Source organism: Protopterus annectens, chromosome 2.part0 (genome assembly GCF_019279795.1).
Source record: "Protopterus annectens isolate FY-2018-M chromosome 2.part0, PAN1.0, whole genome shotgun sequence".
In the NCBI taxonomy this organism is placed as follows: Eukaryota; Metazoa; Chordata; order Ceratodontiformes; family Protopteridae; genus Protopterus; species Protopterus annectens.
The window spans coordinates 1,003,108,274-1,003,134,251 of NC_056728.1; the positions used below are offsets into that span (position 1 = coordinate 1,003,108,274).

At 37.2% G+C, this 25,978-nt stretch overlaps 1 protein-coding gene across 1 annotated transcript in view; it reads right to left on the reverse strand.

Annotated features, from left to right (window-relative positions):
* Positions 1-25,978, reverse strand: part of FREM1 (FRAS1 related extracellular matrix 1) — a 1,066,140-nt gene that overhangs the window by 535,044 nt on the left and 505,118 nt on the right. Inside the window, exons 21-22 of the mRNA XM_044060374.1 lie at positions 22,029-22,254; positions 10,903-11,047 (exon numbers count right to left, since the gene is read on the reverse strand). Of these exons, the coding sequence (XP_043916309.1) occupies positions 10,903-11,047; positions 22,029-22,254 (371 nt within the window). The remainder of the gene's footprint in view (positions 1-10,902; positions 11,048-22,028; positions 22,255-25,978) is intronic.

Here is a 25,978-nt window from a genome sequence, read left to right on the forward strand (position 1 = left end):
AAATATTTTTAAAAAAGTTAAATCTAGATACGTTCCTAACCCATCAGTATGAATATTGACTAAGCTAGTTCCTTTTACATAAGCCAACCAGCCAAATGAACACTCCACAGCATGTACTTATCTACTAAAAACTTAACTGTTAAAAGATTATAACTGTGCATATATATATATATATATATATATATATATATATATATATATATATATTATATATTACAGAGATCCTATATCAATGTAGTATTATGTATTATTCTGTTTTAAAGAATTTCTTCTTTTGTTTCCCCTTTTCCTTTGATTGATTTTGCTTCTATCTTCCATTTTAATTCTACTCCTCTTTCCCTTTCCCCTCTTCCCTTTATATCTCTGCTTTTCTCCTTTGCTTTCCACTTTTTATTCCCCTCCCCCCCATACCTCTCAACCTCTTAGAGCTAGAAATCTGGACAAAGCCATAAATAATGGAGGACAAATGGCCAAAAATAGGGAATCTTTTTAAATACTGCTTTTATAAAGTTAGAAAGTGGATAGAATAACAGGTTTTGCATTAGCATGTATTTTCTGACAGGTATGAAGTTTAAAACTCAACTGTCTATCTTTATTTTCTGACCTTAGCCTTGAATGACTTGCCACAATTTGTCAGAAAACAACAATTTTATAAGAAACAGACCAATAAATTGACTCAAAAATCTGGACATTCTGTGAAAATCTGTACAGTTGAGAGTTATGTTTTCCCCCATTTTCTTCCTGTTTCATTCCTAATCCTTTTCTTTATATGTCACTCTTGCCTTCCTTACCTTTACCCATTTCTTACATTTATTATTTTCCCTTGCTCTTTTATCTTGTTCTTTTCCTTTCTTGTTTTATCACATTTCTATGTTCTATTTCTGTTATTTTACTCTCCTGTTTCTATTGGTGGTGAATGTTTTATAACTGGCTGGTATAACATATGCCAGTTATAAATTTGAATTATGTTAAGACAAAGCATAGACTTTAATAATGTTATTTATTTATTTATTTAATTAATATTTGTTTACCAGGAAAGTCTGACTTGGATCGAAGTCAGTTTTCAGTGGAGGGCTGGGGAGAAATGCTTCAGATGCATATCTTTGAAACTTGGGAGGAAACCGGACCACCAGGAGGAAACCCACAGGAATGCAGGGAGGACATGCAGACTCCACACAGAAGGCACTCCAGCTGAGAATTGAACTGGAGAACCTCTTGCTGCGAGGCAACAATGCTATTGCTGCACAACTGCACCGATTTAAAGGAGTGTTTCAATCTATGGTATCTTCATACAATACAATCATATTAGCTAAAAGGCAGGTAACCGGAGAATTATTAACAATTTTGATCATAAAACATTTAGAAAACACTTCTTAGATCACTTGTTCTATTCATGTCTCTCATCTTTACCACATTTACTAATGTAATATACAGGCATAAAGTGTATCAACTAAATGCAATATATCATTAGTTTAAAAAGAAGTCAGGTTCCAGAATATGACATTCTAGATATGTTGCTATTATTTTAAGCCAGAGATACAAACAGTAAAATGTCATGACCTCAAGGAGAGAAGGGAAGGAAAGCATAGAGGTTGGGAGGGCAGTTAAATACCGACTTATGTGTGTATATCCATGTGAGCAAGAAAAATAGCTTACATCTCTCTTATCTAATTACTGCTCCCACCTAACCAGAACCTCAACTCAAAAAGCAAGCAACTCCAATGGCACCCATAATCTGGAATCATATAAAGAAGCAGAAGCATCACCACAGCCAGTAACACTACTCGCATTCCAGCCCTTCTTGTTCCCATAGAAGACAGAGCCTATCCACATATTAATCTATGACCACTGAACTCTCAGAACAGCAGATCTATATGCCAGCAGTTAGTCATCTGGGACACTCACTCAACCGGAACTACCTAAAGACATGTACTCAAGGGGAACACCCACCTTGCATAATAATAATAATAATAATAATAATAATAATAATAGCATATTTAAGAGATTGTCAAGTAATCAGATTTGACTTAAGTGAGACTGACTTTCTCTCCTTACATTTGTATTAAAACATAATGGTCCTCTGGAGACACATGAATTAAAACACAGGCATTTTCTGAAGCACAACTTTTACCGATTTCTACTCTCTCCCTGACTTTATAAGCAATAACTATAAGAATGCTTTAAAACTCTCTAAATAATATGGAAAAAGAGACATAATCAAAGCCAGAAGGCACACAGGGTTTCTGACGTCCTCTTGTAACTCTGACTCTCAAGTCAGATATTTAACAGGTCCAACAGTATCCTCATATCCACTCTGCCATTCAAGACAAACATGGACATAATGGCAAAAAGTGCATGTTTATCAAGTTTTACCACTTAAGCACCATTCCCCTACATCAAGAAAGGAGAGAGAAAAGGACCCACCCAGGCTTCATTTTCTTATAGTCTACCACTCTGAATGCACCCCCCCCCCCACATACACCATTCAGTTTGCTATCATTTTTAGCGGGAAACAGTGTAAATATAATCCCCTAATGGAAATACTCAAACTGCACTGGATTGCTGTTTACCTGAAATTTCAATGACATTAATTCCTTTCTGAGTTGGTTTCTCCCTCTCCCCTCCCCACTGAAACAGATTATCACAACTATCAGTGCAAACTATGAAGAAAGAACAGTGTCTGAGAAATTGCTTTATGAGGTCTAAATACACCCTCCATTTTGAAAAATATTATTGGAGGGAAAATTTCAAAAGTAAAACAATACACAGGAAGTTGAAAACCAGAATTTTATAACACAGAGTAAATGTTATTAATGATTATTCAGTGTTTCAACTATAGAAGAATATATAAAAGAACTGTCAGTACAACATTAGCGCTTGACTTAAATTCAATTGTATTTAAAGAAATATTTTAAACTTAAGTTATAATAAAATATGTACGCCTATCTATATTATTTGAGAGAGCATATGTATTTATGTTAGTATTTTTTATATTACATGGAGTTTTCTCTCTATTTCTAAGGTAAACAAAAATGAGATAGATGGTTTAGAAATAATGGAGTAAAAAAAGGAGCAGTTCTTATAAGAAGTTCATTTTATTTGTGAAGTCTTCAAAGCTTTAGTGTTGGAATTTATGTTTAACTCAGATTTTTCTTTTTCTTTTTTAAGTCAGTCCATGAAGATTTGTCATATTTACTCTTTCACTTTGGGAAAGTCCAGTCCATCTCTTAGTAGAGATTATATTACAACTCTTTGTGAAGGTGGTGGCTTCTTCTTATAGGTTCATAGGTTCGTACTAGGCTATCTGCCCTAGGGCATTTATAAGCCTAGCCAGAGTGTGTGTGGCTTTCACCACTCCTTAGGATGAGAATACTATGCCCATTTAGGGTTTAGTTTACTGTGCCTCTGTCTAGTAGTGACACAGAGATGACCCCCGGGGTAAACCTACGATCTCCCATCCACTCGTCAAGATTTCTCTTGAATAGAGTTAGTGAGGGGCTCTGCCTAACATGGATTGGGATTCTGTTCCAGAGTGTAGGGAGCCTCTGGGTTATGAATCTGTCCCTCCAGCACGTCCTATTTATTTCTGTGTTGAGGTTTAAGTCTCTTGCTCTCGTGGCTCTGATGGATTTGGATTTTCTGAGGTGGAGCATGTCCATTAATTCCGGATTGGACATGGCCTTGTACGTCAGGCACAGATCACCTCTGAGTAGGCGGTATGCGACTGAATAGAGCTGGAGTTTTTTCAGTCGGGCAGCATATGACATATGTTTAAGACCCTTTATCCTCTTGGTGAGGAACTTTTGGGGTCTTTCCAACTGCTGCAGGTGTCGGGTAAGATACATCTCAAATGGGGCATTGTACTCAATCATTGGCCTGATAAGAGAAGAGTACAGGGACACAATGACCTCTCTTGATCTAGATGTGAAACCCTTCATGATAAGGTGGGCAATATAGAAGGTCTTCCTAACCACTTTGGCAATGTGAGTATCAAATGAGAGGTTACTGTCAACCTGGGTCCCTAGGTCCCTGATTACCTCTTCCGTACTTAATGGATTACCACCTATGTGGTAATTTGTGGGTACCTTGTTTTTCCCAAAGGGTATGATTATACATTTTTTGGCATTCAGCTTAAGGCCATGGCTCTGGCACCAATTATCCATTTCTATGAGGATTCTCTGAAGGATATTTGTGTCCGCTGGAGTATCAGTTATGGCGCCCAGTTTGCAGTCATCTGCGAACTTTGTCAGCCACAATCCTCCTATGTTTGCCTGTACCTCGGAAAAATAAATGCCGAACAAGAGGGGTCCCAGGACTGAGCCCTGTGGGACACTGCTTGTAACCGGCTTAGAGTCTAACATAGCTCCAGCAACTCTGACTCTGTGGGTTCTGTCCTTGAGCCAGTTTGCAACCCATCTTGTGACATATGGGTTTACATTTAAGCTGGTGAGTTTGTCTATGATGCCCGAGTGGGGTATTCTGTCAAAGGCTTTTGCAAGGTCAAGGTAGGCTGTGTGAACTGCCTTACCTTCATCAATGGCCTTTGTGACTATTTCAAAAAAGTCGACCAAGTTCAAAAGGCAGGATCTGCCCTTGACAAAGCCAAATTGGGTAGGATCCAATGTCTGTAGGTCCCCAATGTCTTTGTTTATGAGTTCCATAATGATCCTCTCCATAGCTTTGCAGACCAGGCGCTTATGGGGCCAGGGTCCGAAGCACCGCCTTTGTGAAGTGGGACCACTGTTGCCGTACGCCACTCTTTGGGTACGTATCCTGTAGTAAGGCTAAGATTAAACAGCAGCCTTATGTGTGGGTTTAGTTCCTCTTGGAGTTCATGTAGTACACAGCCCGGGACACTGTCCAGTCCCATTGATGCTGTGTTTTTAGCTTTAGAGAGGGCGGCTCTCACCTGGGCATCTGAGATGTTAGGGAGGCTACACTCTGCTGGGATAGTTATTTCTCCTTTTGGGGGGAGGGGGAGGAGAAATTTGCACTGAACCTGTCTGCCAGAATGTTGGCAATGTCAATGGGTTCAGTGTATTTTGTGTCATTTTGGACTAACTCTGAGCATATCTGGGAGTTTCCACCCAGGTTTCTAACATAGCTAAAGAAGGCTTTGTGATTGTCTTTTGTGTCTTTTGCGATTTTTCTCTCAAAGTTGGCCTTGGATGATTTTATGAGTGATCGTAGTTTTTTGCTAAGACTGATCAGAGATGCCTTCCCTTTTAGGGATTTTGCTCTGTCATGTAGTAGCTTCCTCCTCCTGTTGTAAAGTTTGTTTATGGCTGGGGTCCACCAGACCGGGCACCTGCTTTTGGGGGAATGGGTCTTGGTTTTATTTGGGATTGCATGATCCATGCATTCTTGAAGGTGCCCATAGAAGGCATTTGTAAAGGATTCAGCAGTGTGGGTTGTGGTTTCTACTGGCCCTGGGGCCTTGAAGGATACCACTTCAGTCTTAAGAAGTGTGAAGTTGGCTTTTGAGAAGTTCTTCACTGTGGTCTATTGTGCAGGGGGTGGGGGCGGGATGTGGATTTCCAGTGAGATTAATTTATGGTCTGATCTTACCAATGAGGGATATACTTCCGGTGTGGAGCATTATGTCCCCATGTTTGTGATGATCAGGTCTAGTATATTGTCTCCTCTTGTGGGAATGGTGACTAGCTGTTCCATCGCATTTGAGTTTATGAATTCTAGGAACCTTTGGGCTAGGGTGTTGGGGCTTGAGTAATGTTCCCAGTCTATGTTTGGGTAGTTGAAGTCTCCCAATATGATGGTATTCGGAGAGACATTCATACTCTCCAGTGTCTTCAGGAAGGCTGTGTGGGGTTCCTGAGTTTGAGAGGGTGGTCTGTAGCATGCTACAAACTGTAAGGCAGTTTTGCCTATGGTTAGTTGCACCTGGATGGTCTCCGATGCTTCGTGCATTGCCACTAACCTGGAGGTGTGGGTATCTTTGATGAATATGGATACTCCCTCCTTTTGTGGTTCGGTCCAAGTTTTGGGGCCGGAAAGCATGATATGAGGTAAAACCTGATAGTGCTGGGGTGCTCTCAGGAGCCTTGAACCAGGTTTCAGTCACTGCACAGACATCGATGTTCTCCATACTGAGGAGGGCTTCGAGAGCGTGCATCTTGAGGTTTAGACTTCTGGCATTGAGCAGCATTACCCTTAGTATTTTTCCACTTGTGTTTTCTAGGGAGGTAGGTTTGTCATTTGAGCCTTGCCTAAAAAAGGCACTATGGGGGTGGCAAGAGCCTTGGCCAATATCCGGAAGCCGAGGGGTGACAGGTGCAAGCCATCCTTGGCAGCATGGCTTGTCGAGCATGTCATCCCAAGCAGACAGACATTGGATCCCCTTAGAATGACACCAGTAATGAAGCCAATTATTAAAACTGAGCATTTTGTCTTTGTACTGTGGCATCATTCTTGGTGAGGGTAAGATGCTGCTCAGGGTCAGGGTCATACCAGCCTGGGCTACATAATCAGAGAGCTCCTCTATGTCTCTTTTCATGTAGTCCAGGGAGGTATGTCTCAGGTCGTTCACACTGGCATGTACAATGACTGAGTCACATTTCTAATGTGTTGAAGGTTCTGTTTCCAACTGATAGTTTTATTTTTATCCTTGTGGGAAAAATTGTGTGAGTAAATTCACCAGAGGCCAGAACCTTTCCTTAATTCCATAGTTTTACTCAAGGGGAACACCCACCTCGCATAATAATAATAATAATAATAATAATAATAATAATAATAATAGCATATTTAAGAGATTGTCAAGTAATCAGATTTGACTTAAGTGAGACTGACTTTCTCTCCTTACATTTGTATTAAAACATAATGGTCCTCTGGAGACACATGAATTAAAACACAGGCATTTTCTGAAGCACAACTTTTACCGATTTCTACTCTCTCCCTGACTTTATAAGCAATAACTATAAGAATGCTTTAAAACTCTCTAAATAATATGGAAAAAGAGACAGAATAAAAGCCAGAAGGCACACAGGGTTTCTGACTTCCTCTTGTAACTCTGACTCTCAAGTCAGATATTTAACAGGTCCAACAGTATCCTCATATCCACTCCGCCATTCAAGACAAACATGGACATAATGGCAAAAAGTGCATGTTTATCAAGTTTCACCACTTAAGCACCATTCCCCTACATCAAGAAAGGAGAGAGAAAAGGACCCACCCAGGCTTCATTTTCTTATAGTCTACCACTCTGAATGTACCCCCCCCCACATACACCATTCACTTTGCTATAATTTTTAGCGGGAAACAGTGTAAATATAATCCCCTAATGGAAATACTCAAACTGCACTGGATTGCTGTTTACCTGAAATTTCAATGACATTAATTCTTTTCTGAGTTGGTTTCTCCCTCTCCCCTCCCCACTGAAACAGATTATCACAACTATCAGTGCAAACTATGAAGAAAGAACAGTGTCTGAGAAATTGCTTTATGAGGTCTAAATACACCCTCCATTTTGAAAAATATTATTGGGAAAATTTCAAAAGTAAAACAATACACAGGAAGTTGAAAACCAGAATTTTATAACACAGAGTAAATGTTATTAATGATTATTCAGTGTTTCAGCTATAGAAGAATATATAAAAGAACTGTCAGTACAACATTAGCACTTGATTTAAATTCAATTGTATTTAAAGAAATATTTTAAACTTAAGTTATAATAAAATATGTACACCTATCTATATTATTTGAGAGAACATATGTATTTCTGTTAGTATTTTTTTTATTACATGGAGTTTTCTCTCTATTTCTAAGGTAAACAAAAATGAGACAGATGGTGTAGAAATAATGGAGTAGAGCAGTTCTTATAGGAAGTTCATTTTATTTATGAAGTCTTCAAAGCTTTAGTGTTGGAATTTATGCTTAACTCAGATTTTTCTTTTTCTTTTTCTTTTTTAAGTAAGTCCATGAAGATTTGTCATATTTTCTCTTTCACTTTGGGAAATTCCAGTCCATCTCTTAGTAGAGATTATATTACAACTCTTTGTGAAGGTGGTGGCTTCTTCTAATGTGTTGAAGGTTCTGTTTCCAACTGATAGTTTTATTTTGTGGGAAAAATTGTGTGAGTAAATTCACCAGAGGCCAGAACCTTTCCTTAATTCCATAGTTTTAGCTGAATAGTCATTGTCAATTCTAATGTTGTAATGACCAAATTTTAAAGGAGATTTTTTCCCAAACAGTATTAAGAACAAGCTCTTTATTTCTAAATGACAAAAAGTGTATAATAATAGATCTCAGAGAAGAGGTAGGAGATGGAACAGGTATACCAATAGTCCTTTGAGCTCTGTCTGTACCATATGACAGTCCTTCTTGGAGATTTAATAATTAAGGTAGCTGTGATATTGGAAATGCTAATATATTTATTTATTTATTGGCATTTGTTAACTGTGATAGTCCACTGGGCCAGTGGAGGACCAGGGAGAAAAGCTCCACAAATACAATATAAAATAAAGATATAAAATAAAATTTTAACATAGGAGTTTACATTTGTACAGCTCTATAAAAGGCACATAGAAAAGTAATTAAGAATTAGAAACAGTACAGTTGAAAATATGATTTGACAATAGCAGCAATTAAACAATGGCATAATACAGAGTAAAGCAATTTAGATAAAAATGGTAAACACTGTAAAACCTTTGTCTTACAGTTGTGGATGCACACAACATTTATAAGTTAATGGATGTTACAGATAGACGGGAAGAATATGATGTTGGTAATAGGAAACATGATCAAAAGGTCAAGTAATATAGGTTGGGGAGTGAGAGTAAGAGCAGGCCCAGACAGTAGAAAGGTAGATATAAAGAGAGCTTTTGAATGACGAAAGGGATTGGTTAGATCTAATGGCTAGGGGTAAGGCATTCCAGACTTTGGTAGCAGAAAATGTATAAAACAGTTGGTGGGCAGGCATTATCTCATTTTGTTTTCTCTGGAACTCCAAATATTGTTACGCTGCATCTCCTTTCTCTATTTTCAATGCCATCTAGTTTATTTGTTAGCCATATATTTTAAAACCAAAAGAAAAATTCTACAAGTACCAGCTCTTCAGAGAAGAGACAGATGCAGTCAAATTCTATTTAGTGCTTTCATTCTTTTTTAATAATCTACACAAGAACTTCATCAGAATCTAACAAACAATTCAAATATACTGTGTAAAAATGGTGCCAAAACAGATATGTGGTATGCAAATAACCAATTAATGCCTGCCCTTAGGTAGATTAAAAAAGTACCTGAACCAAAATACACAGATTTAAGGTAGAATGGATACAATTCTCAGCACTCAAGCTGTACCTTACAATTCACTGAAAAGTCCTCCAAACTGACAGCTTCCAGCACACTAAAAGTGAATTTCTTAAAACAAGAACAATTCAATGAATAATTGGTACTGCATTATTTTGATCTTTATTCCTGATTGTTAAATTATGCTTGTAAATTCTACTGGCAAATTTTCTGAAAGTTTTTCCTACATAAAAGTAAGGGTATGTTTCACATTGGGCAATCTAAACCACTCCGAAAGAGTTATAGTCAAAACATTCAAGGCACTAAGGGGGGTAAGTCAAGAGCTCAGATGTAAGTACAGGAGGTGTTACTTTTATTATGTTCATGTCTGTTGTCTTACATGCTGTCTTACGTTCATGACTTCCTGGGTTTTCCACTCAAACTCAAGGATTGCCTGATACAGTGATAACAGGAGGCAACTACATACAGTTATGGAGAATTTATTTGAATTTATCTTCAAAATTGTAGACAACCCATTCTCTAATAGTCTTTGAGATCAAACTGGAACTGAGACTGATATGTCCAATGATTATGATAATCACCTTCAAACAAAGGTGTGAAAAAGATATTTATAGACTAGAAAACTGTGAACATATAGTTAATTATCCAGTCAGTCATAGGACAGTTAAAATCAGTCAGAACACTGCATATGTTTTAGAGTTAAGTTTTGAAGTATGTATAGAAAATGTTCATGCATGATTATTGGCACTGATGAATTATAATAACATCTTATATAATTCTAATTTATGTTGCTAATTGCCCCAGTTATGTATAGTAATATCGACACTATTCTGTAATAGTCTAGCTTCTTGGCCATTATTTATATATTTTGGGACACCCTTAGCAAACCAATTGGACTTGCAGAAATGAAATGAAAGCAATTCCATTATTAGTGGTATGCAGTTATGATCCCTGAAGCAAATTCAGAAACTGCACACTTTTTAAGCATCCTAAATATAGGAGAAAGTCAAAGTTACCCAGTTTTTGACATAGGCTTATGGCAATAACTAATGAGTATGTTTGGTCCAGTCTATTACCAAATGTGCTTCTGTCAGAAAAGCTAACAAAAAATAATAATTAAAATAACAACACAGATATGACAGATTGCTCAGCACCTGCCGTTCTAATATGACAGCAACAAACCTGTGAGTGCAAAACAATTTGATGAACTTTACATCTCACTTTCCACTATCCATTTTAGGCTAGAATAAGAATGCAATTCTGTGCTAAAGTATGATCTACAGTTAGAATGTTCAATGTTTATTTTCTCTTAGTTTGATTTAGACATAGACTGTTATGTGCAAAATGGAATTGTTAAGACAAACTGGGTTAATTTATGAAAAGACATTTCGATCAAAGCCATGTTCCATCTATGAACCTGGAAACTTATTTAAGAAAGTCATCAAGGTAACGGTCCTTGTTTAAAATTATTCAGCTGAATAAAACACAAATACAACCAAAAGGCAGTCCTTCATACAACTGGATAATGGAAAGAAACCAAATGTTTGTTCCTTCAATTTTAGGATTTATCTCATTGTTTTCTAGTGACACATATTACTAGATCACAGCTAGTATGCTGTAAGAATGCAATCCACTTACCTGACGAGTGTGGGATTCTCATCATTCACTGGAAGGACATTTACAAATATAACTTTCTGTATTTTATGTTTGCCATCTGAGAGCTGAACAGAGAAACTGTCTGCCATGTTCTCAGAGTCATCATGCACATACATCAGCTTCATCCCTGCAAACAGGAGGAAATATGTTAGAGCAAGCCCAAGACAAGACAATCTGCTTTTGTACCCACAGCCTGTCCTACATTTGAAGTTTAAACCTATGTACCCCAAGTTTACTGTTTCCACTAATTTCTGCTCAGTAGAATTAACCAAGCTGCGTATGTCTCTGAAGCAAGAATAACTTGTTAAGCACATGTTTACCTTATTTTAAATATCCTGTATGCAGTATTACACTTCCAAGTTCTATAACTCAAAGTTCTTCCTATCAAGGTGTATGTCAGCTAAATCATGACAAGGCCAAACATCACAAGATGTATGTATGAGATAGCCCTTGTAAATTACAGTTCTACTTATAGCATCTCCACAGTCTTCCACAAAAGCAAGGAAACTAGCCAAAGCAACATGAAACGCAGAATTAGTTAATGAAATGTTTTACACACATATGCCCCCAGCCACAGAGAGATCCAAACACACAAACATGTTAAACTTATATTACCTCTAGAACCAAACTCCTCAGCAGTGCACATGCTTTCTCCTCTCAGGCGCCTAGTTTTTGGCAAGCTCTCCATATTGACATTAAGGAAATCAACACTTATTCCAAATTCAGAATGCAACTCAGAAAGTACTTCATACAAGCCAAGTGCTCCTGCTTCAACACAGGACATATCACCTAACCTATCTCCTTTCGAGTCTCTTCTCTCTCAGGATTCACTGATGACTGACAAATTTTAGAAACTAAAGTATATACTGTACATAACACTCTTTGTGATTGTATATTGACTGTGCTTGTTCACTGGAATGTATATACACATTTTTTCTCTGTAATTAGTCTAAGCTATTCTGTAATGGCTTACATTTTGTATTTTTGTTTGTGAAATGTGAAAGAATTGAGACTGTACTATATTGGAATTAACTGAAAACAACTGAAATGAGACTGGAAAGAAAGCCTTTATCTGTTAATTACCCAAACTCTTGCTGAACAGGTGCCAGTCTCTCCTTTATGGGCCGCATCTTGTGTACTTTTCAGAATGAATTCTCCAAACACTGTAGTTCATTTAAAAAAGCTTTATTAGATGTTCACAATATCCAAATACTGTCTCCATTAACAGTGCTGATAAACAATAACAATCTGGAGAAATGCTGGGACGCCGGTTAGTAATAACAGTGCTGTGAAATATATCCACCGTTTCTGCACACATATTTTGATTGTCCTGAATAATGTAAACTGAAACAGTCTTTATTTGACCTGTCTTGTGTTCTCAGGCTTGAGTTCCTGTATTATAACATCCTTTCCAAAATGTTGTATATTTAATCTTTTCTGTATGTCAGGCCGAACTAACTAACTGAATTCCCTAACTGTATCTGAAGTATATTTTAATAATACCAAAACCCTGTAATGCTTTACATGCCTCCTTAGCCTTGGTTACCATTTTACATGTGCCTCTATCTAGCATTCCATTGCTATGTACATGGTCCCCTTGAGAAAGGAACATTCTGTAGCTGGCAAGATTGTATCTTTCCTTGAGAAAGAAATATTTTGTATTTCTGTATTTTCTGCACATTTCATGCTTATTTTTCTTTTTTAATAAACTGTCTTTCTTTGAAATTGAATGCACACATGTCTGACTCTATATTTCTAGGCCGTATTCAACCTAAATGTACTATAACGAATTTACTGAAAATACCCTAACTCTAACAGCTCCCTCTGAGGTCCCTGATGAAAGTTTACAGGGACCTACTTTTGCAGTTACCTTACATCTGTACTACCTGACTCATAAATTAATTTTCTTTATTTGGTAAATAAACTTGCAATTTCAATTTTGACCACTAGGTGTAACTTGAGCATTTATGGCCTGTTTGGCTGAAGTCTCTTAACTTTATGATGTAATTATAAGTAGGCAATTGTTTTTTTTTTTTAATCTAGTGAATAGACTTGCAATTTTAATTTTGACCACTAAGCGTCACTTCTGTTTGGCTTGAAGTGCCTTAACTTTATGATTTAATTTCCATATTACCTAGATTCATAGTCTTTAGAGTCTTTAAGTCTAAGTTCTAATGTATGAGTGATATATCCAAAACCTGCACATTATTCTAAAAATGAGTGTCTTTTAATTCTGTGGCTTTTAAAACTGATTAAGCCAGGTATTTTTTTAACTCTGCTGTCCCAGGAACAGCATGGAGAAAATGCCATACACATTCTTAGCCTGTCTTTAACAGAAAAACATTAATTTGCCAGTTTGTAACTGTAAACCCTTTATTCTGTGAATTAACTTGACTGTCATTTTTGATGTACCTTACACAACATAGATGCATATGGTTACCCTTTTTTCTAACCGGCTACACCCAATATGTCTTTCTGAGCACTTTAGCTGTGTCAGCTGAACTGGAATTTATTTTATATTTAAACCATAAATCTGCTAGTTCCTGTGGTAACCAATTTTTCATATTCTGTACATTTGCAAAAATATTGTTACTGAAGTCTAAAACAGCATATGCCTACTCAGAGGTGATCTCTGCCTAATATACAAAGCTATGTCAAACCCAGAGCTGTTGGACATGCTCCACTTAAAGAAATCCCAATCCCTCTGAGCAACACGCTCTAGGGACCTAAACCTTGTCACCACAATAAACAGAACATGCCGGAGGGATAGATTCCTGTCCCAGAGACTTCCCATACTCTGGAATAAACTACCTATCTATATCAAACAAAGCTCCTCATTAGCACTCTTCAAGAAAAATCTTGATGATTGGATGGGAAATAGGAAATTCACCCCGGGGATCACCTCTGTGGCTCTGCTTGACAGTGGCACAGGAAAATAATTTTCTTGAGTGGCAAAAGCCAGGGTACCTTTTTGGCTGGGCTTGTATAGGCCCCAGGGCCGATAGCCTAGTACCTACCTATGAACCTATGAAACTATAACTCTAATGACATGTCCATGCCTAGTACAGAGCTGTCACACTTTGAGCTGTTAGCTGCTGTAATCTTTGACCATTTAAAACCTGACAAAACTGCATTTGTGTCCTCTAATAAAGATCTATGCATAACTGAAGTTGATTTGTCTGTATTAATCAGTAGATTATTCCATAATTTTTCTGTAAACAATGAAATATTGTCATTTCTTTTAACCTTAAACAATGACAGATAAATGGTTTGGTACTGGACTGCCACACCCTTTATAGATAAGTTGAAAATCCTTTGTTATAGAATAAGCAACACTGACTTGGGCTATGGAATGTGTTATTTCTTCACTTTGCTCTGAAACAGTAGTTTGTAGTGGTCTGTATATTATTACCCCTCAGTGCAATATTTGCACTGGCTTGAACACTGATGTTTTTGTCTGTATTTACATTATTGGTACTTAACTTTGTACCTGGATTAACATGTAAACAAGAATGTATTACATTCTGAACATTTGTATTTGAAACTGTACTACAACTTAACTCTGTATGTTGAATTGTATGTGCTGAAATATTTACACAAGAATTTGTTTTATTTAAGTCTGAAACTGTACTGATAGAAGTTGACTTATTATGCAATTGCTTTGCTGTAGCCTGCTTCTGTGATTTAAACCTTTTGCGTTTAATAATATTATTTAACATTCCTGAACTAATAACTTTTAACTTTAAAAGAACATTTCTGGAACACAGTTTTTTTAGACTGCTTTACTCAGTTTTTAACTTTAAAACAAACATTTATTGATGTTCTAACTGTAGAAGTATTACTTGACATGTTTATACAACATGTATGCAAATTACTTTGACTGATGGATTTAAACTTTTTTGAGCTGTTAACTAAAAAGTGCATATAAAGTCTTACATAACTTTATGGTTCTGGAAGAATGTTCCTGTCGTCTGCAGCTTTTTAAATCCTTTTTTCTTTCTGGTTGTGTGACATCACACTGTAAACTTGCAAGTTTGTGGAGATAGCTGTTAACTGGCTAATGTATTGTATGTTCTAAATGAACACTGCTGAAGTTTGTTGATTTAGTACTGGTCTGTTGAAGTACTTTGAGGCTTTTTCTGAAGTAAAAACTGGTGCTGTGCAATTTAACAGCTTCATTTACTGTACGTAGAAGTTGTCTGTTCTCTTTTCTGTATGAAGTTTACATCTGGAATATTAGTGATGTCTTACTGAAAGGTCTGCGCTGTAATGAGAAACTGTAGTGCCGTCATTTATGGCTTATTCTGTAAGGAGTTTACAGTCTTATGTTATGGAGAAACACTGGTGTCCTGCTGAAAAGTCTGGTATGAAACATTTGCTGTAGTTACTGATAGACTGGAAAAAGTGTCACTGAAACCTTGAAGTTAAGCTGGCTTCTTCACTAAAAACTGTAATTGAAAGGGTTACTATCTACAGCTGTGTCTGTTGAAGTTCTGAAGTTGTGTTCCAAATGAACACAGGTACATGCAGTGCTGATAAGGCTGCTTTGAATGAAACACTGCTGTAGTTGAATGAAACACTGCTATTCTGTAGATTTTTGTAGAACACACATAGCTTGACTGCTGATGCAAGGTTACTATGGGGTTTTGGGACTTATTTTAACTTTTACCCCATTTATAGTGACTCACCATTGAAATAATTGATGAGACTGTAGTATACTGGAATTAACTGTACACAACTGAAATGAGACTGGAAAGAAAGTCTTTATCTGCTAATTACCCAAAATCTTGCTGAAAAAGTGCCAGTCACTCCTTTATGGGCTAAGTCTTGTGTACTTTTCTGAATGAATTCTCCAAACACTGTAGTTAATTTAATAAGGCTTTATTAGATGTTCACAATATCTGAATACTGTTTTCATTAACAGTGCTGGTAAACAATAACAGTTCGTAGAAATGCTGGGACGCTGATTAGTAATAACAGTGCTGCTAAATATATCAAAAGTTTCTGCATGCATATTCTGATTGTCCTGAATAATGTAAACTGAAACAGTCTTTATTCACCTGTCTTCTGTACTCAGGCTCAAGTGTCTGTATTGTAGCTTCCTTTCTAAAATGCTGGATATTTAATCTTTTCTGTATTTCAGGCCGAACTAACTGACTTCCCTAACTGTAGCTGAAGTATATTTTAATAATACCAAAACTCTGTAATGCTTTACATGCCTTCTTAGCCTTGGTTACCTTGGTTTCCATGCCTGGTTTTATGTGTGCCTCTTTATCTAGCATTTCATTGCTATGTACATGTTACACTTGAGAAAGAAACATTCTGTAGCTGGCAAGATTGTATCTTTCCCTTGAGAAAGGAACATTCTGTATTTCTGTATTTTCTGAACATTTCATGCTTATCTTTCCTTTCTAATAAACTGTTTTTCTTTGAAACTGAATGCATGCATGTCTGACTCTATATTTTCAGGCCTTATTCTACCTAAATGTACTATAGTGAATTTACTGAGAATACCCTAACTCTAACAAAATGTTTTGTATTTCACCCAGTCTGAGCCTGGAATTGGTCAGTGTTATCAGTGCACTTTCGCAGTAAACATAAATAAATAAAACACTCATACAAACAAGCATAAATAAACACACAAGCACACACATAGACACATACACACACACACACACACACACACACACACACACACACACACACACACACACACACACACACACACACACACACACCACGCTTGTGCACACATATTCGCATGTCTGCATCTGCTCACACACATTGCATCAGACAACACTTAACAATACAGTGAACTGGACCACTACTTTGTGATGTTGTTAGATGTTAACCTAAATGTTAAGAAATACAGACCTCTGTAACCTGTTAATACTTTAAAATGAATGTTGGCACTAAGGTTCAGTAGTAGTTACTAAGGTATGTGTAGGGGGAATGCATGGACTACCCATCCCAGTGGATATTAAGGAATGTGCAGCTTTAACTATCATAGCTACAGGGAACTTTCAGTGACCTACAGGGAACATGCTAGGAATTCCACAAGTACCAGCATCTCATGTCCTATACCAGTTCCTCATCATTATGCAGGTGCATGTGAGGGAGCTTACATGATTTCCAAGGACTTCAGAGGAAATAACCACCACTATGTAGCCATTTTATATTGCTGCCCATTTCTCTGATGTGCTGAGAGCCATTAGTTCTACACACATTGCCATGTCTCAGTCTAGTCCACAGCGTGTCAGATACATCAAAAGGAAGGGCTTCCTCTCCCTCAACTTCCAAGTGGTTTGCAAGTATCATCTGTAATGTATGTGTGTGCCATCCAGGCATTTTCCTTGATTCTCATACCTGGCTCAAAGCAGACCTGTAGTACAGTTTTGCACAGGGTAACTTTCTACGGGGTCATCTGCTCAGTAGGTACATATGTAAGTGGAAACAGTGCCCACTATAATCACCATACCATCAGGTAGCAAGTCAGATATAATTGGGATACCATTGTTTGTTGCAAGGGATAGTGATTCTATCACATCATCCAGGTTCATAGGATGTTGATGTGGTAGCCATACACTTTGGGAGCAGGTTTTGGGGAGTCAGGGATCATATCCTCCAGAAGTGGAGCAGAGCTGTCAAGTCACAAACATTGATGAAGAGCATTGCGATGCCTTGCAGTCTCAAAACTTGACAGGGATGTTGTGGAACAATGACTGGAGTATTCCATGTCAGAAACCACTGGATGTCTGGTATTCTTGACCAGTATAATAGCCACATGTAAGCATGCTACTCCCTCTGCCCAGAGGGGATAGTGATGGAGTTTAACTACAGGAGCATATGGCCTTCAGAGATATCCCATCAGTGGATTCTGAGGAGCTTTAGTGTCCATATATTTGAGACTGGTCACAGCTAGATATGGTGGGGTCCATGTGTCAGATCTGCAAGTTATGATGTTTTTGGAATGGTTTGAGACATCTGGTTATGCCTGGCTTGTGATTGTTACCTCATGCTTGTGCCCTTCCATGGACAACAAGACCTTTAGAGAAAAAAATGAAGGTTGATTGCCATCAGATGCTTGGCTGCACCAGTGGATGTCATGTTAACCAACAATTAGCCACCAATGCCAGGACCAGCATTGTAGTGCCTGGGGCAAAATTGTCTGTTCTCTCTTCCTCTACTCAATGTCACAGTGCAGGCACTGGATGTCATCCCACAAGACATGCAGGTGATGCACATCATCCTGCAGGCCACACATCACAACCACCATCTACACTGTGGTGTGGATAGCAGAAATCTGTGCTTGGATCACATGTGATGATTAATGCTAAGTGTTACACCTATGTCAAGGAAACACCTGGAGTCACAGTCACAGATGCCATTTGGGTTAAGGGCTCCTGTCAACCTCGGTGGAGTTCAGAGTTACAGGACATCTGCAAACACTGTTGAGGCTGGGGTTTTGGCTTGTCACTGATGAGGGTCTTCATATGTGGAGGAAGTGTGTGAGGTCTCCACTGTTAGTGGGAAATCTGACTGTGTCATGTGCACAGTACCATCAATATCAACCATAGGTGATCTGCTTGCATCCAGGATGTGATGTCCCTGTGTATCACATCCTCCACCATTAGAATCTGTGAAAGCAGAAAAATGATATACCTAGAGCAGCACTGTATTACATGGAAAATACTACCCACCAGCAGACATACTGTAATATGACAGAATCTGCAAATACCATATGGATGACTACAAACCTGCAGCACATAGCAGTTACAAACCAGATGTACCTGGAGGACAGATGTGCAGGAGCCTCTTGCCGAATCCTGCCTCACATGCAGTACATTCTATTATATGGCAGTACAATGGCTAATACTAACTGGGTGCCTCTCTTACAAAAACTCTTCCACATGTCAGTAAACAAGCTCCCGCATCCAAGTATGCACTGGTTATGAAGGTTTAACCCCTTTTTACACACAGGGACAGCAGAAACTCTTCAACATCTGAACGTCTTGTGTGTTGGCTGCTATCCTCCTGTTGTCATATACTTGACAATGTCATGTACCTTGTTTATAGCATGCATGCAGTATCAAATTGATTAAGCCTTGCTGAACCTTGTGTAGATTCCAGTCATAGCCACCTACAGCATGATACCTTGTACCACTTCCTGTCACAAGTGCTCCCAAAATGATTTGTCCACATTACCTTTAACTTTCTTACTAGTAAACGTTTTCTTGTGATTCTGAAAATATGGCTTGTGCTCTGCCATATTCCTACAAGAAATTTTATAAAGGCAGGACATCTAGAATATTTAATGTTAGGTTACAGAAACATCAGAGACAAACAAGAAATGCCTGAATCCTGTGGCTGATCATTATATGAATTTCCAAAATAATGAACCTGCAACAAACGAATTACTGTGAATGTATAAATATTTTGAATCAGTTATTATATAAGGAAAGACTTTTAAGTATGATACATAACATCAACAAAAAGCTACATCTCCAAGTTGGTGCCGACCTCAGTTTCAGTCCCTTTAGGACCCTAATATTGGGAAATAATTCCCTTTTTGATCCTTATGTGCATGCCTGTTAATACAGATCTCAGCAGGCCACAATTAAGTAAATGCGGAAGAGCTAAGCAAATATTCTACCACAACAAAACAAAACACAATATGTCTGAGAGTGCTCATTCTTCTGAAATAATCTGGCTTTATTTACTCCTTACAGCCAAGTGCACCTCCAGGTGTTTCTGCAATTACCTCCTATTGTGCCTCTAGGTGTCAAACATTGCTTGTTCATGTTTGCATTAATAATTCCAAAATCATGCTGCATACAAGGTAGCAGAATATTTTATCTTGAAGCATGCATGATGGCAAACACAACTGTATTGATATTTGACATCTGTCAGTGAGTATTTGTTAGAAGTGTAAGGTGATAACTTCATTTTTTAAAGGCACAAGCCACACCCACTGGGGGTTAAAGGTGCACAGTCAAAAGAGCTGTACTGGTGGGAATGAGTTAAATAAGGGTCTTCATCCAAATACTTCATCAGATCCAACAGTTAAGAGTTTTAACTTTTAAATGTATATATTTTGTAACATAGCCTCAGGATGTAGGAGGTTTTGCAGTAGTTCAAAGGAGGGAGTCAGTTGCAATAGCAAAACAGAAGAGGATAAAAGCAGGTCTGTAGAGGGATATTAGCTATCTGAGGTGGAAGAAGTGTTTACATGTCTTGGGGCCTTATTCATGAGTGCCTTCTTTGGGCATGTGGAGGGTGGGGCTGCAACCTGAGATGGAAGAAGACTGTAAGTGCCATGTGGCCTAGTCCACGAGTGCCTTCTGCAGGTATGTTTTTATTTAAAACAATACAGAAATGGAAGGCATTCATTGGTGTATCTTATCTTAGACAAGAAGAATTCATTATTTTCATATGTATCTTTCTCACTACTAAGACACAGATCTCTATGCACTAGCCTGCGTCTACTACACCTTACGCATTTACTTGGAAAATGGACTTCAGAAACTAAAAAAATATTGAATGGGCATTCATAATTCCAAAGGTGCATAGTAATTGAAGTAAAATCCTCCCTCCCAAAATAAGTACGTCTAACTATGGCACTAAATAACTGCACCAAACTATTCTTTTCATCTTACTTAGAAATAAACTTATTTTTCTTTACAGCCCTCAATAAAACACATTTAACAGCAGTTCATTTCCTTGTCTTGTCACAAACAAAGCATTCTTTACCAAGGGCAGAATATTTCATTGAACAACTAAAACACTGGGACCATGTATCCATTCACAGTCTCTGTGTTCAAAATGTTTGCCATGTCTAGCTCCTAGAGCAACGAATACTACAGAAATCTTGTTCAGATACTGCACTACACTAGAACAAAATAAGGAAACACTGAGCCCACTTTCTCATTTTAAACTGTTACACATATAATGTGACCACAGCACACAGTGGCAGACGTGTAAACACCCAATACTTCTGAACAGCCATCTCTGCATCTTGAAAACATTTTTAATAGTAAAGTTCATCCATACACGAGACAATTTTGTCTTCTAACAAACCATTTGGTGTAATGATGGAGTTACTTATTCTGCCTTGAATTTTGAGTTTTAAGTTATGATTTTTGGGGGTAACACTGAAATTAGTCCACTGAGATTGGTGCACTACCCCGGTAACTGAATTTCAAAACATATACTCACAGAGGTCACAAATGGAAAGCATAAAATACTTTCATATAGTTAAAATGTGATACAAAGGATACACCCTTCTCTCTGATACTCTCTCTAAGGGAATGCTGTTGTAGTGTAAAAACGTATCACACCAAAAACTGAATAAAGTAAAATGCAATAAAATCATTATAACTGAGCTGTCTGCAGTTTTTAAAGATATCCTTACTTTTGCCCAGTCCTCACTAAAAGTTCTTACTTTGCCGAAATAATGGTATACCAAAACCGACAAATAATAGTGGACTTCAAAGCAAATATTTTTTCTGTGTGTGTGTCTCTGTATGGAAACCATCTTCTGTAATGTTTGCACAAAACAATAAAACCATGTGTGTCTTTTTACTGTTTTAAATGAGCATGTATAAAAATCTCACATTCTGTGGCCTACTATAAAATGAGAAAGGAGAAACTATTTTATACCAAAATAATTTTTAATATAAAATATATAGTTAAAACCCTTCACAGATATTCCATTTTCTAAATGTAATAATACATTTCAGGGTCAGTGGTGCTGGGCAATAATGAGGCAAGCTAGAGGCAATAAGGTCTTCCCATAGCCATGTCAGATTTCAGCATGCCTCTTGGTGGTCCAGGTCCAGTGTTGCCCACTGCTGCACACTTGACGGTATTATCACTTGCTTATCACTCACTTACTCACTTCCCCAAGATACACAAATGCGAGTGCTGCGACTGACTGACTCACTCATTCAAACAATCACCTAAATGACTGACAACACACTAAAGAAATCTCAGATTAAAAATGATTAATGGAAGTAAGGTTGCATCCTAACATAATATATGCATGCAAATCTTAGACTGAAAAACAAAAACAAATAATAAAGTTATCAATTGACTACAGTATTAAATACCATTCTTGAGCTGATCTATGGTGACATCATGTACAGGAGATTCCCGGTGCTGCTGTGCTTGACTCAGTCGTTTATAGCGTGCAACATCACTCCCATAAATTCCATTCATAATCATCCCATGCTGAGGTGGGTTTGAAATGGATAATATCAGGTGATCCTGGGGAACATCCAAATCTACCACATTTATTATAGATGCATCCAATTCTTTCATCTGCCCTTCTTGTACCTATAGACAAAATTAATGGCAACACCATGAGGAATGTAACACAGAATGCACAGCATCATGCACTGTAGTATACAATGAAAAGAAAGCATGTATTGCAGCGATAGTTTTTTACACCAGTCTTTTTACTTTGGGTCTCATATTACCATCCTGTAGATTTCGACTTACCTCTAGTACGTATATCTCTACAGAGTAACCAGTGGTCTGTAGGACAGCATGTAACTTGCAGTTGCCACAGTTGGAGGCATATGCCTCCCTGCTTCCATTCCATCACCTACTACTCTCAAACCCCACTGTAGTCTCACTGCTAATAATTTTTAGCACTCTCTGCATGTCTGATATCTGCTTTTATAGTCTCTGATTTGGAAACAACTACCCAAGGAGATGGAAAGCCTTTTCAGCTCAGAGAAATGATTGCTGCTGGGGTTGTACCAAATCCTAAAGAAGTGTCCCCAAGAAAAATCACAGCTTCCTAACCTCATTACCACTGGATTAATGTCTTATTATTGGCTTCTTTACTACTGCTTTACTTACATAGCGGTTTCAATTTACATTTAGGATTTTTTTCATTTAATTATATTGCCTTTCTACTTTTCCCATGCCCGATATTTTCCTGATAAGTCTGCTTTCTACTGTTGTATACTCCAGCCCACAGACATTCCAGAATGGCAAGGATAAGCAGCTTTGTAATGTTCATCGGGAAAACTCTCAACTGTTAGCTAACCAGGAAAATACCGTAGTCCTTTGACAACTTGGTACTACAAAAATTACTGATGGCTCAGATATAAAGAAAGGGGGTAGGGTAATGGAAAACATTGATTAACAAGTTATAGGACTTATTTATGATAACACAAAATAATTTTTGCAGCAATTATATCATCTGTGATGTGATCAGGTTTATTCACTTCCTGCAATATTTCATGCTGTGAAAGTCTACATTTTGAGAAAAGAAAATATAATTCTGCAAACACCTACAAAATTTATATATATTTTATATATATATATATATATATATATATATATATAATATATATATATATATATATATATATATATATATATATATATATATATATATATATATATATATATATATATAGGTCCACTTTGTAAACTCGAAATACTGAAATCTCGAATTTCAGTATTTCGAGTCGAGAATATTTAACCCTCTTAAACACAAAACACCACAATTACAAACACTCACAATACCGAATAGAAGAAAACACAAATAAATACATAACCCCCCCCAAAACAACACATAAACACTACAAAATTAAAACTGATACCACCATACATTTCTGCAGGGGCAAGGTCCCCTGCACCCCCCACACCCCCACTACTTATATATACCAACTTAATATCTATATATATTCACATACATACTTATATATTTAGGTCAAGAAATATCTAAAACTCAAAAAGTTGAACCTCAAAATATCCAAAACACAAACACACACACACACATATATGTATATGTGTATATATATATATATATATATATATATATATATATATATATATATATATATATATATATATCTATATATCTATATATGGGTTCATGTCAGACGGTCGACAAGTCATAACATCGACATTACCATGTTTGAGACGAAATGAACGACAAGTCAGATGAACGACAGTTGAAATTACCGACTTTCACTTCTTCAACAACTGAAAATGAAGAGTCCGACAACAGTGTGCTATGCAATGCACTATGGTTATGTTAGCACTTCGCCGTATAACGTAAACACAAAACACTTCCTACAAACGGTAACTCACCAGGACATTAAGTAAGCATTACAAATTGAAAAGCAACCGTTGGTAAGTGCTATAATGTACTCAGTTTAAAGGTGGTGTGCAGGTCACACAAGGATGTCCTTCGTAATCAGTTGTCAAAGAAGTGAAAGTCGGTAATTTCAACTGTCGTTCATCTGACTTGTTGTTCATTTCGTCTCAAACATGGTAATGTCGATGTTATGACTTGTCAATTTGACATGAACTATATATATATATATATATATATATATATATATATATATATATATATATATATATATATGGATTCCCTTCAGAAGCTTGAAGGTTCAAAACTTTGAACTGAAAATGGTATGTAAGATCAAAGATTTGAAACGTCAAACATTTTGAATGGAGATCGCTGTACCGTCTTCCTCACTTTAGTGCGATCTTGGGGTTAGTACATTTATTTAGCAGGGGGAGTGGGGAAGTGAAGGGGTGCTTGCCCTCCTGCAAAAACTTTACAACATTTTTGTTTTTTTTTTATTACAGTTTTGAAGTTTCAAAACTTTGATCTTATGGTCTTGACCATTTGCAGTACAAAGTTTTGAAACTTTGAGTTTGTAAAGTAGATCTATATATATATATATATATATATATATATATATATATGTATGGACATATGTCATATATTTGATCATTCATAATGTTGCAGATATGTAATGCTGGCAGGAGTGACTAAATAATCATGTGAATACAGAATACTGGCATTACTTCATGGGAGGTCATGGTAGAGTGAGGAGTGGGTATTTCCCCTTTTCCTGCTGTTCCATGACCTCTGATCTCTGAGTTGTCATATATAATTAGTAGAGGACCCATGGGGTGTACAAGGGGGCTTACCCTGCACAATTTTTATATGATCTTTTGATGTTCAACATTGTATTACTTTGATATTTTAAAGTACACACATACACACACGTGTGTGTGTATATATACAGTGTGTGTGTGTGTGTGTGTGTGTGTGTGTGTGTGTGTGTGTGTGTGTGTGTGTGTGTGTGTGTGTAGCTGTTAAAATTCCTTATAACCAATTTAATACAGAACCTTTCCATTCAGTACAGTGTCCTTTCTGCTTCTAGATCTTTCTTACTTATGTTTCTGACAGGGGTATGGCTGGCTACACTCCCCAATCTCGACAGCTACAAAATAAAAAACAAAAAAAACAAAGTGAACCTTTGATCTGTCACTCTTCAACAGTAAGGAGCGTCAAGGTCCTAAAACCTGCCTCATGCCACTCATGCTCTCTATAGGAGAGCAAAAAGAAAGTCAGTTTGATTTGGCAATCCTCAAGACTAAGAAGCACCAGATCTTAAAGCCAGTTCTCGTTCTCGTGCTGCAGATTCCCCAGTAATGTAAAAATCAACAAGCTGAAGACCTACAGGAGGAAGGGTTGTTAGTTATCAGGCATAGGGCAAAATGAATATAGAAAAAAATGTCTCTAAGTAGCAGGCAATACATACAGGGAAACAGCTGTCCTCAAAATATAAATGGCATACATATCTAAATAAATGATGAACTTCAAATTAAAAAATGTACCACAAAATATATAGGACCACAGAGGTAAGTCAAAGGAAGTAGTCCAGATGACAAATTAATTCAAATTGAGTACACAGTCTTGAAAGTTGTTATCAAGACATTATAAAAGATTATTGTGGTCAGGAAGGGGAAAACATATATATTTTTTTACTTATCCTGATGTTTTTTTTACACTGCTGGAGTCCCTGCAACACTGGAACTCCTATCTTAAATCATAACTTCCTGAAAATTATCTCTGTAATCCCAATCCAGTGAAAATGAAAATCTTGAAACTATTTTAACTTTTTGGTTGCAATGTGACAATATAGCTGCTTGAGACATTTTTTTTCACATTTTAACTGTGGTCCTCTTTTTCCCATAATTACATGATCATGGAGTTAGTACAGAGAGTCCCCACTGT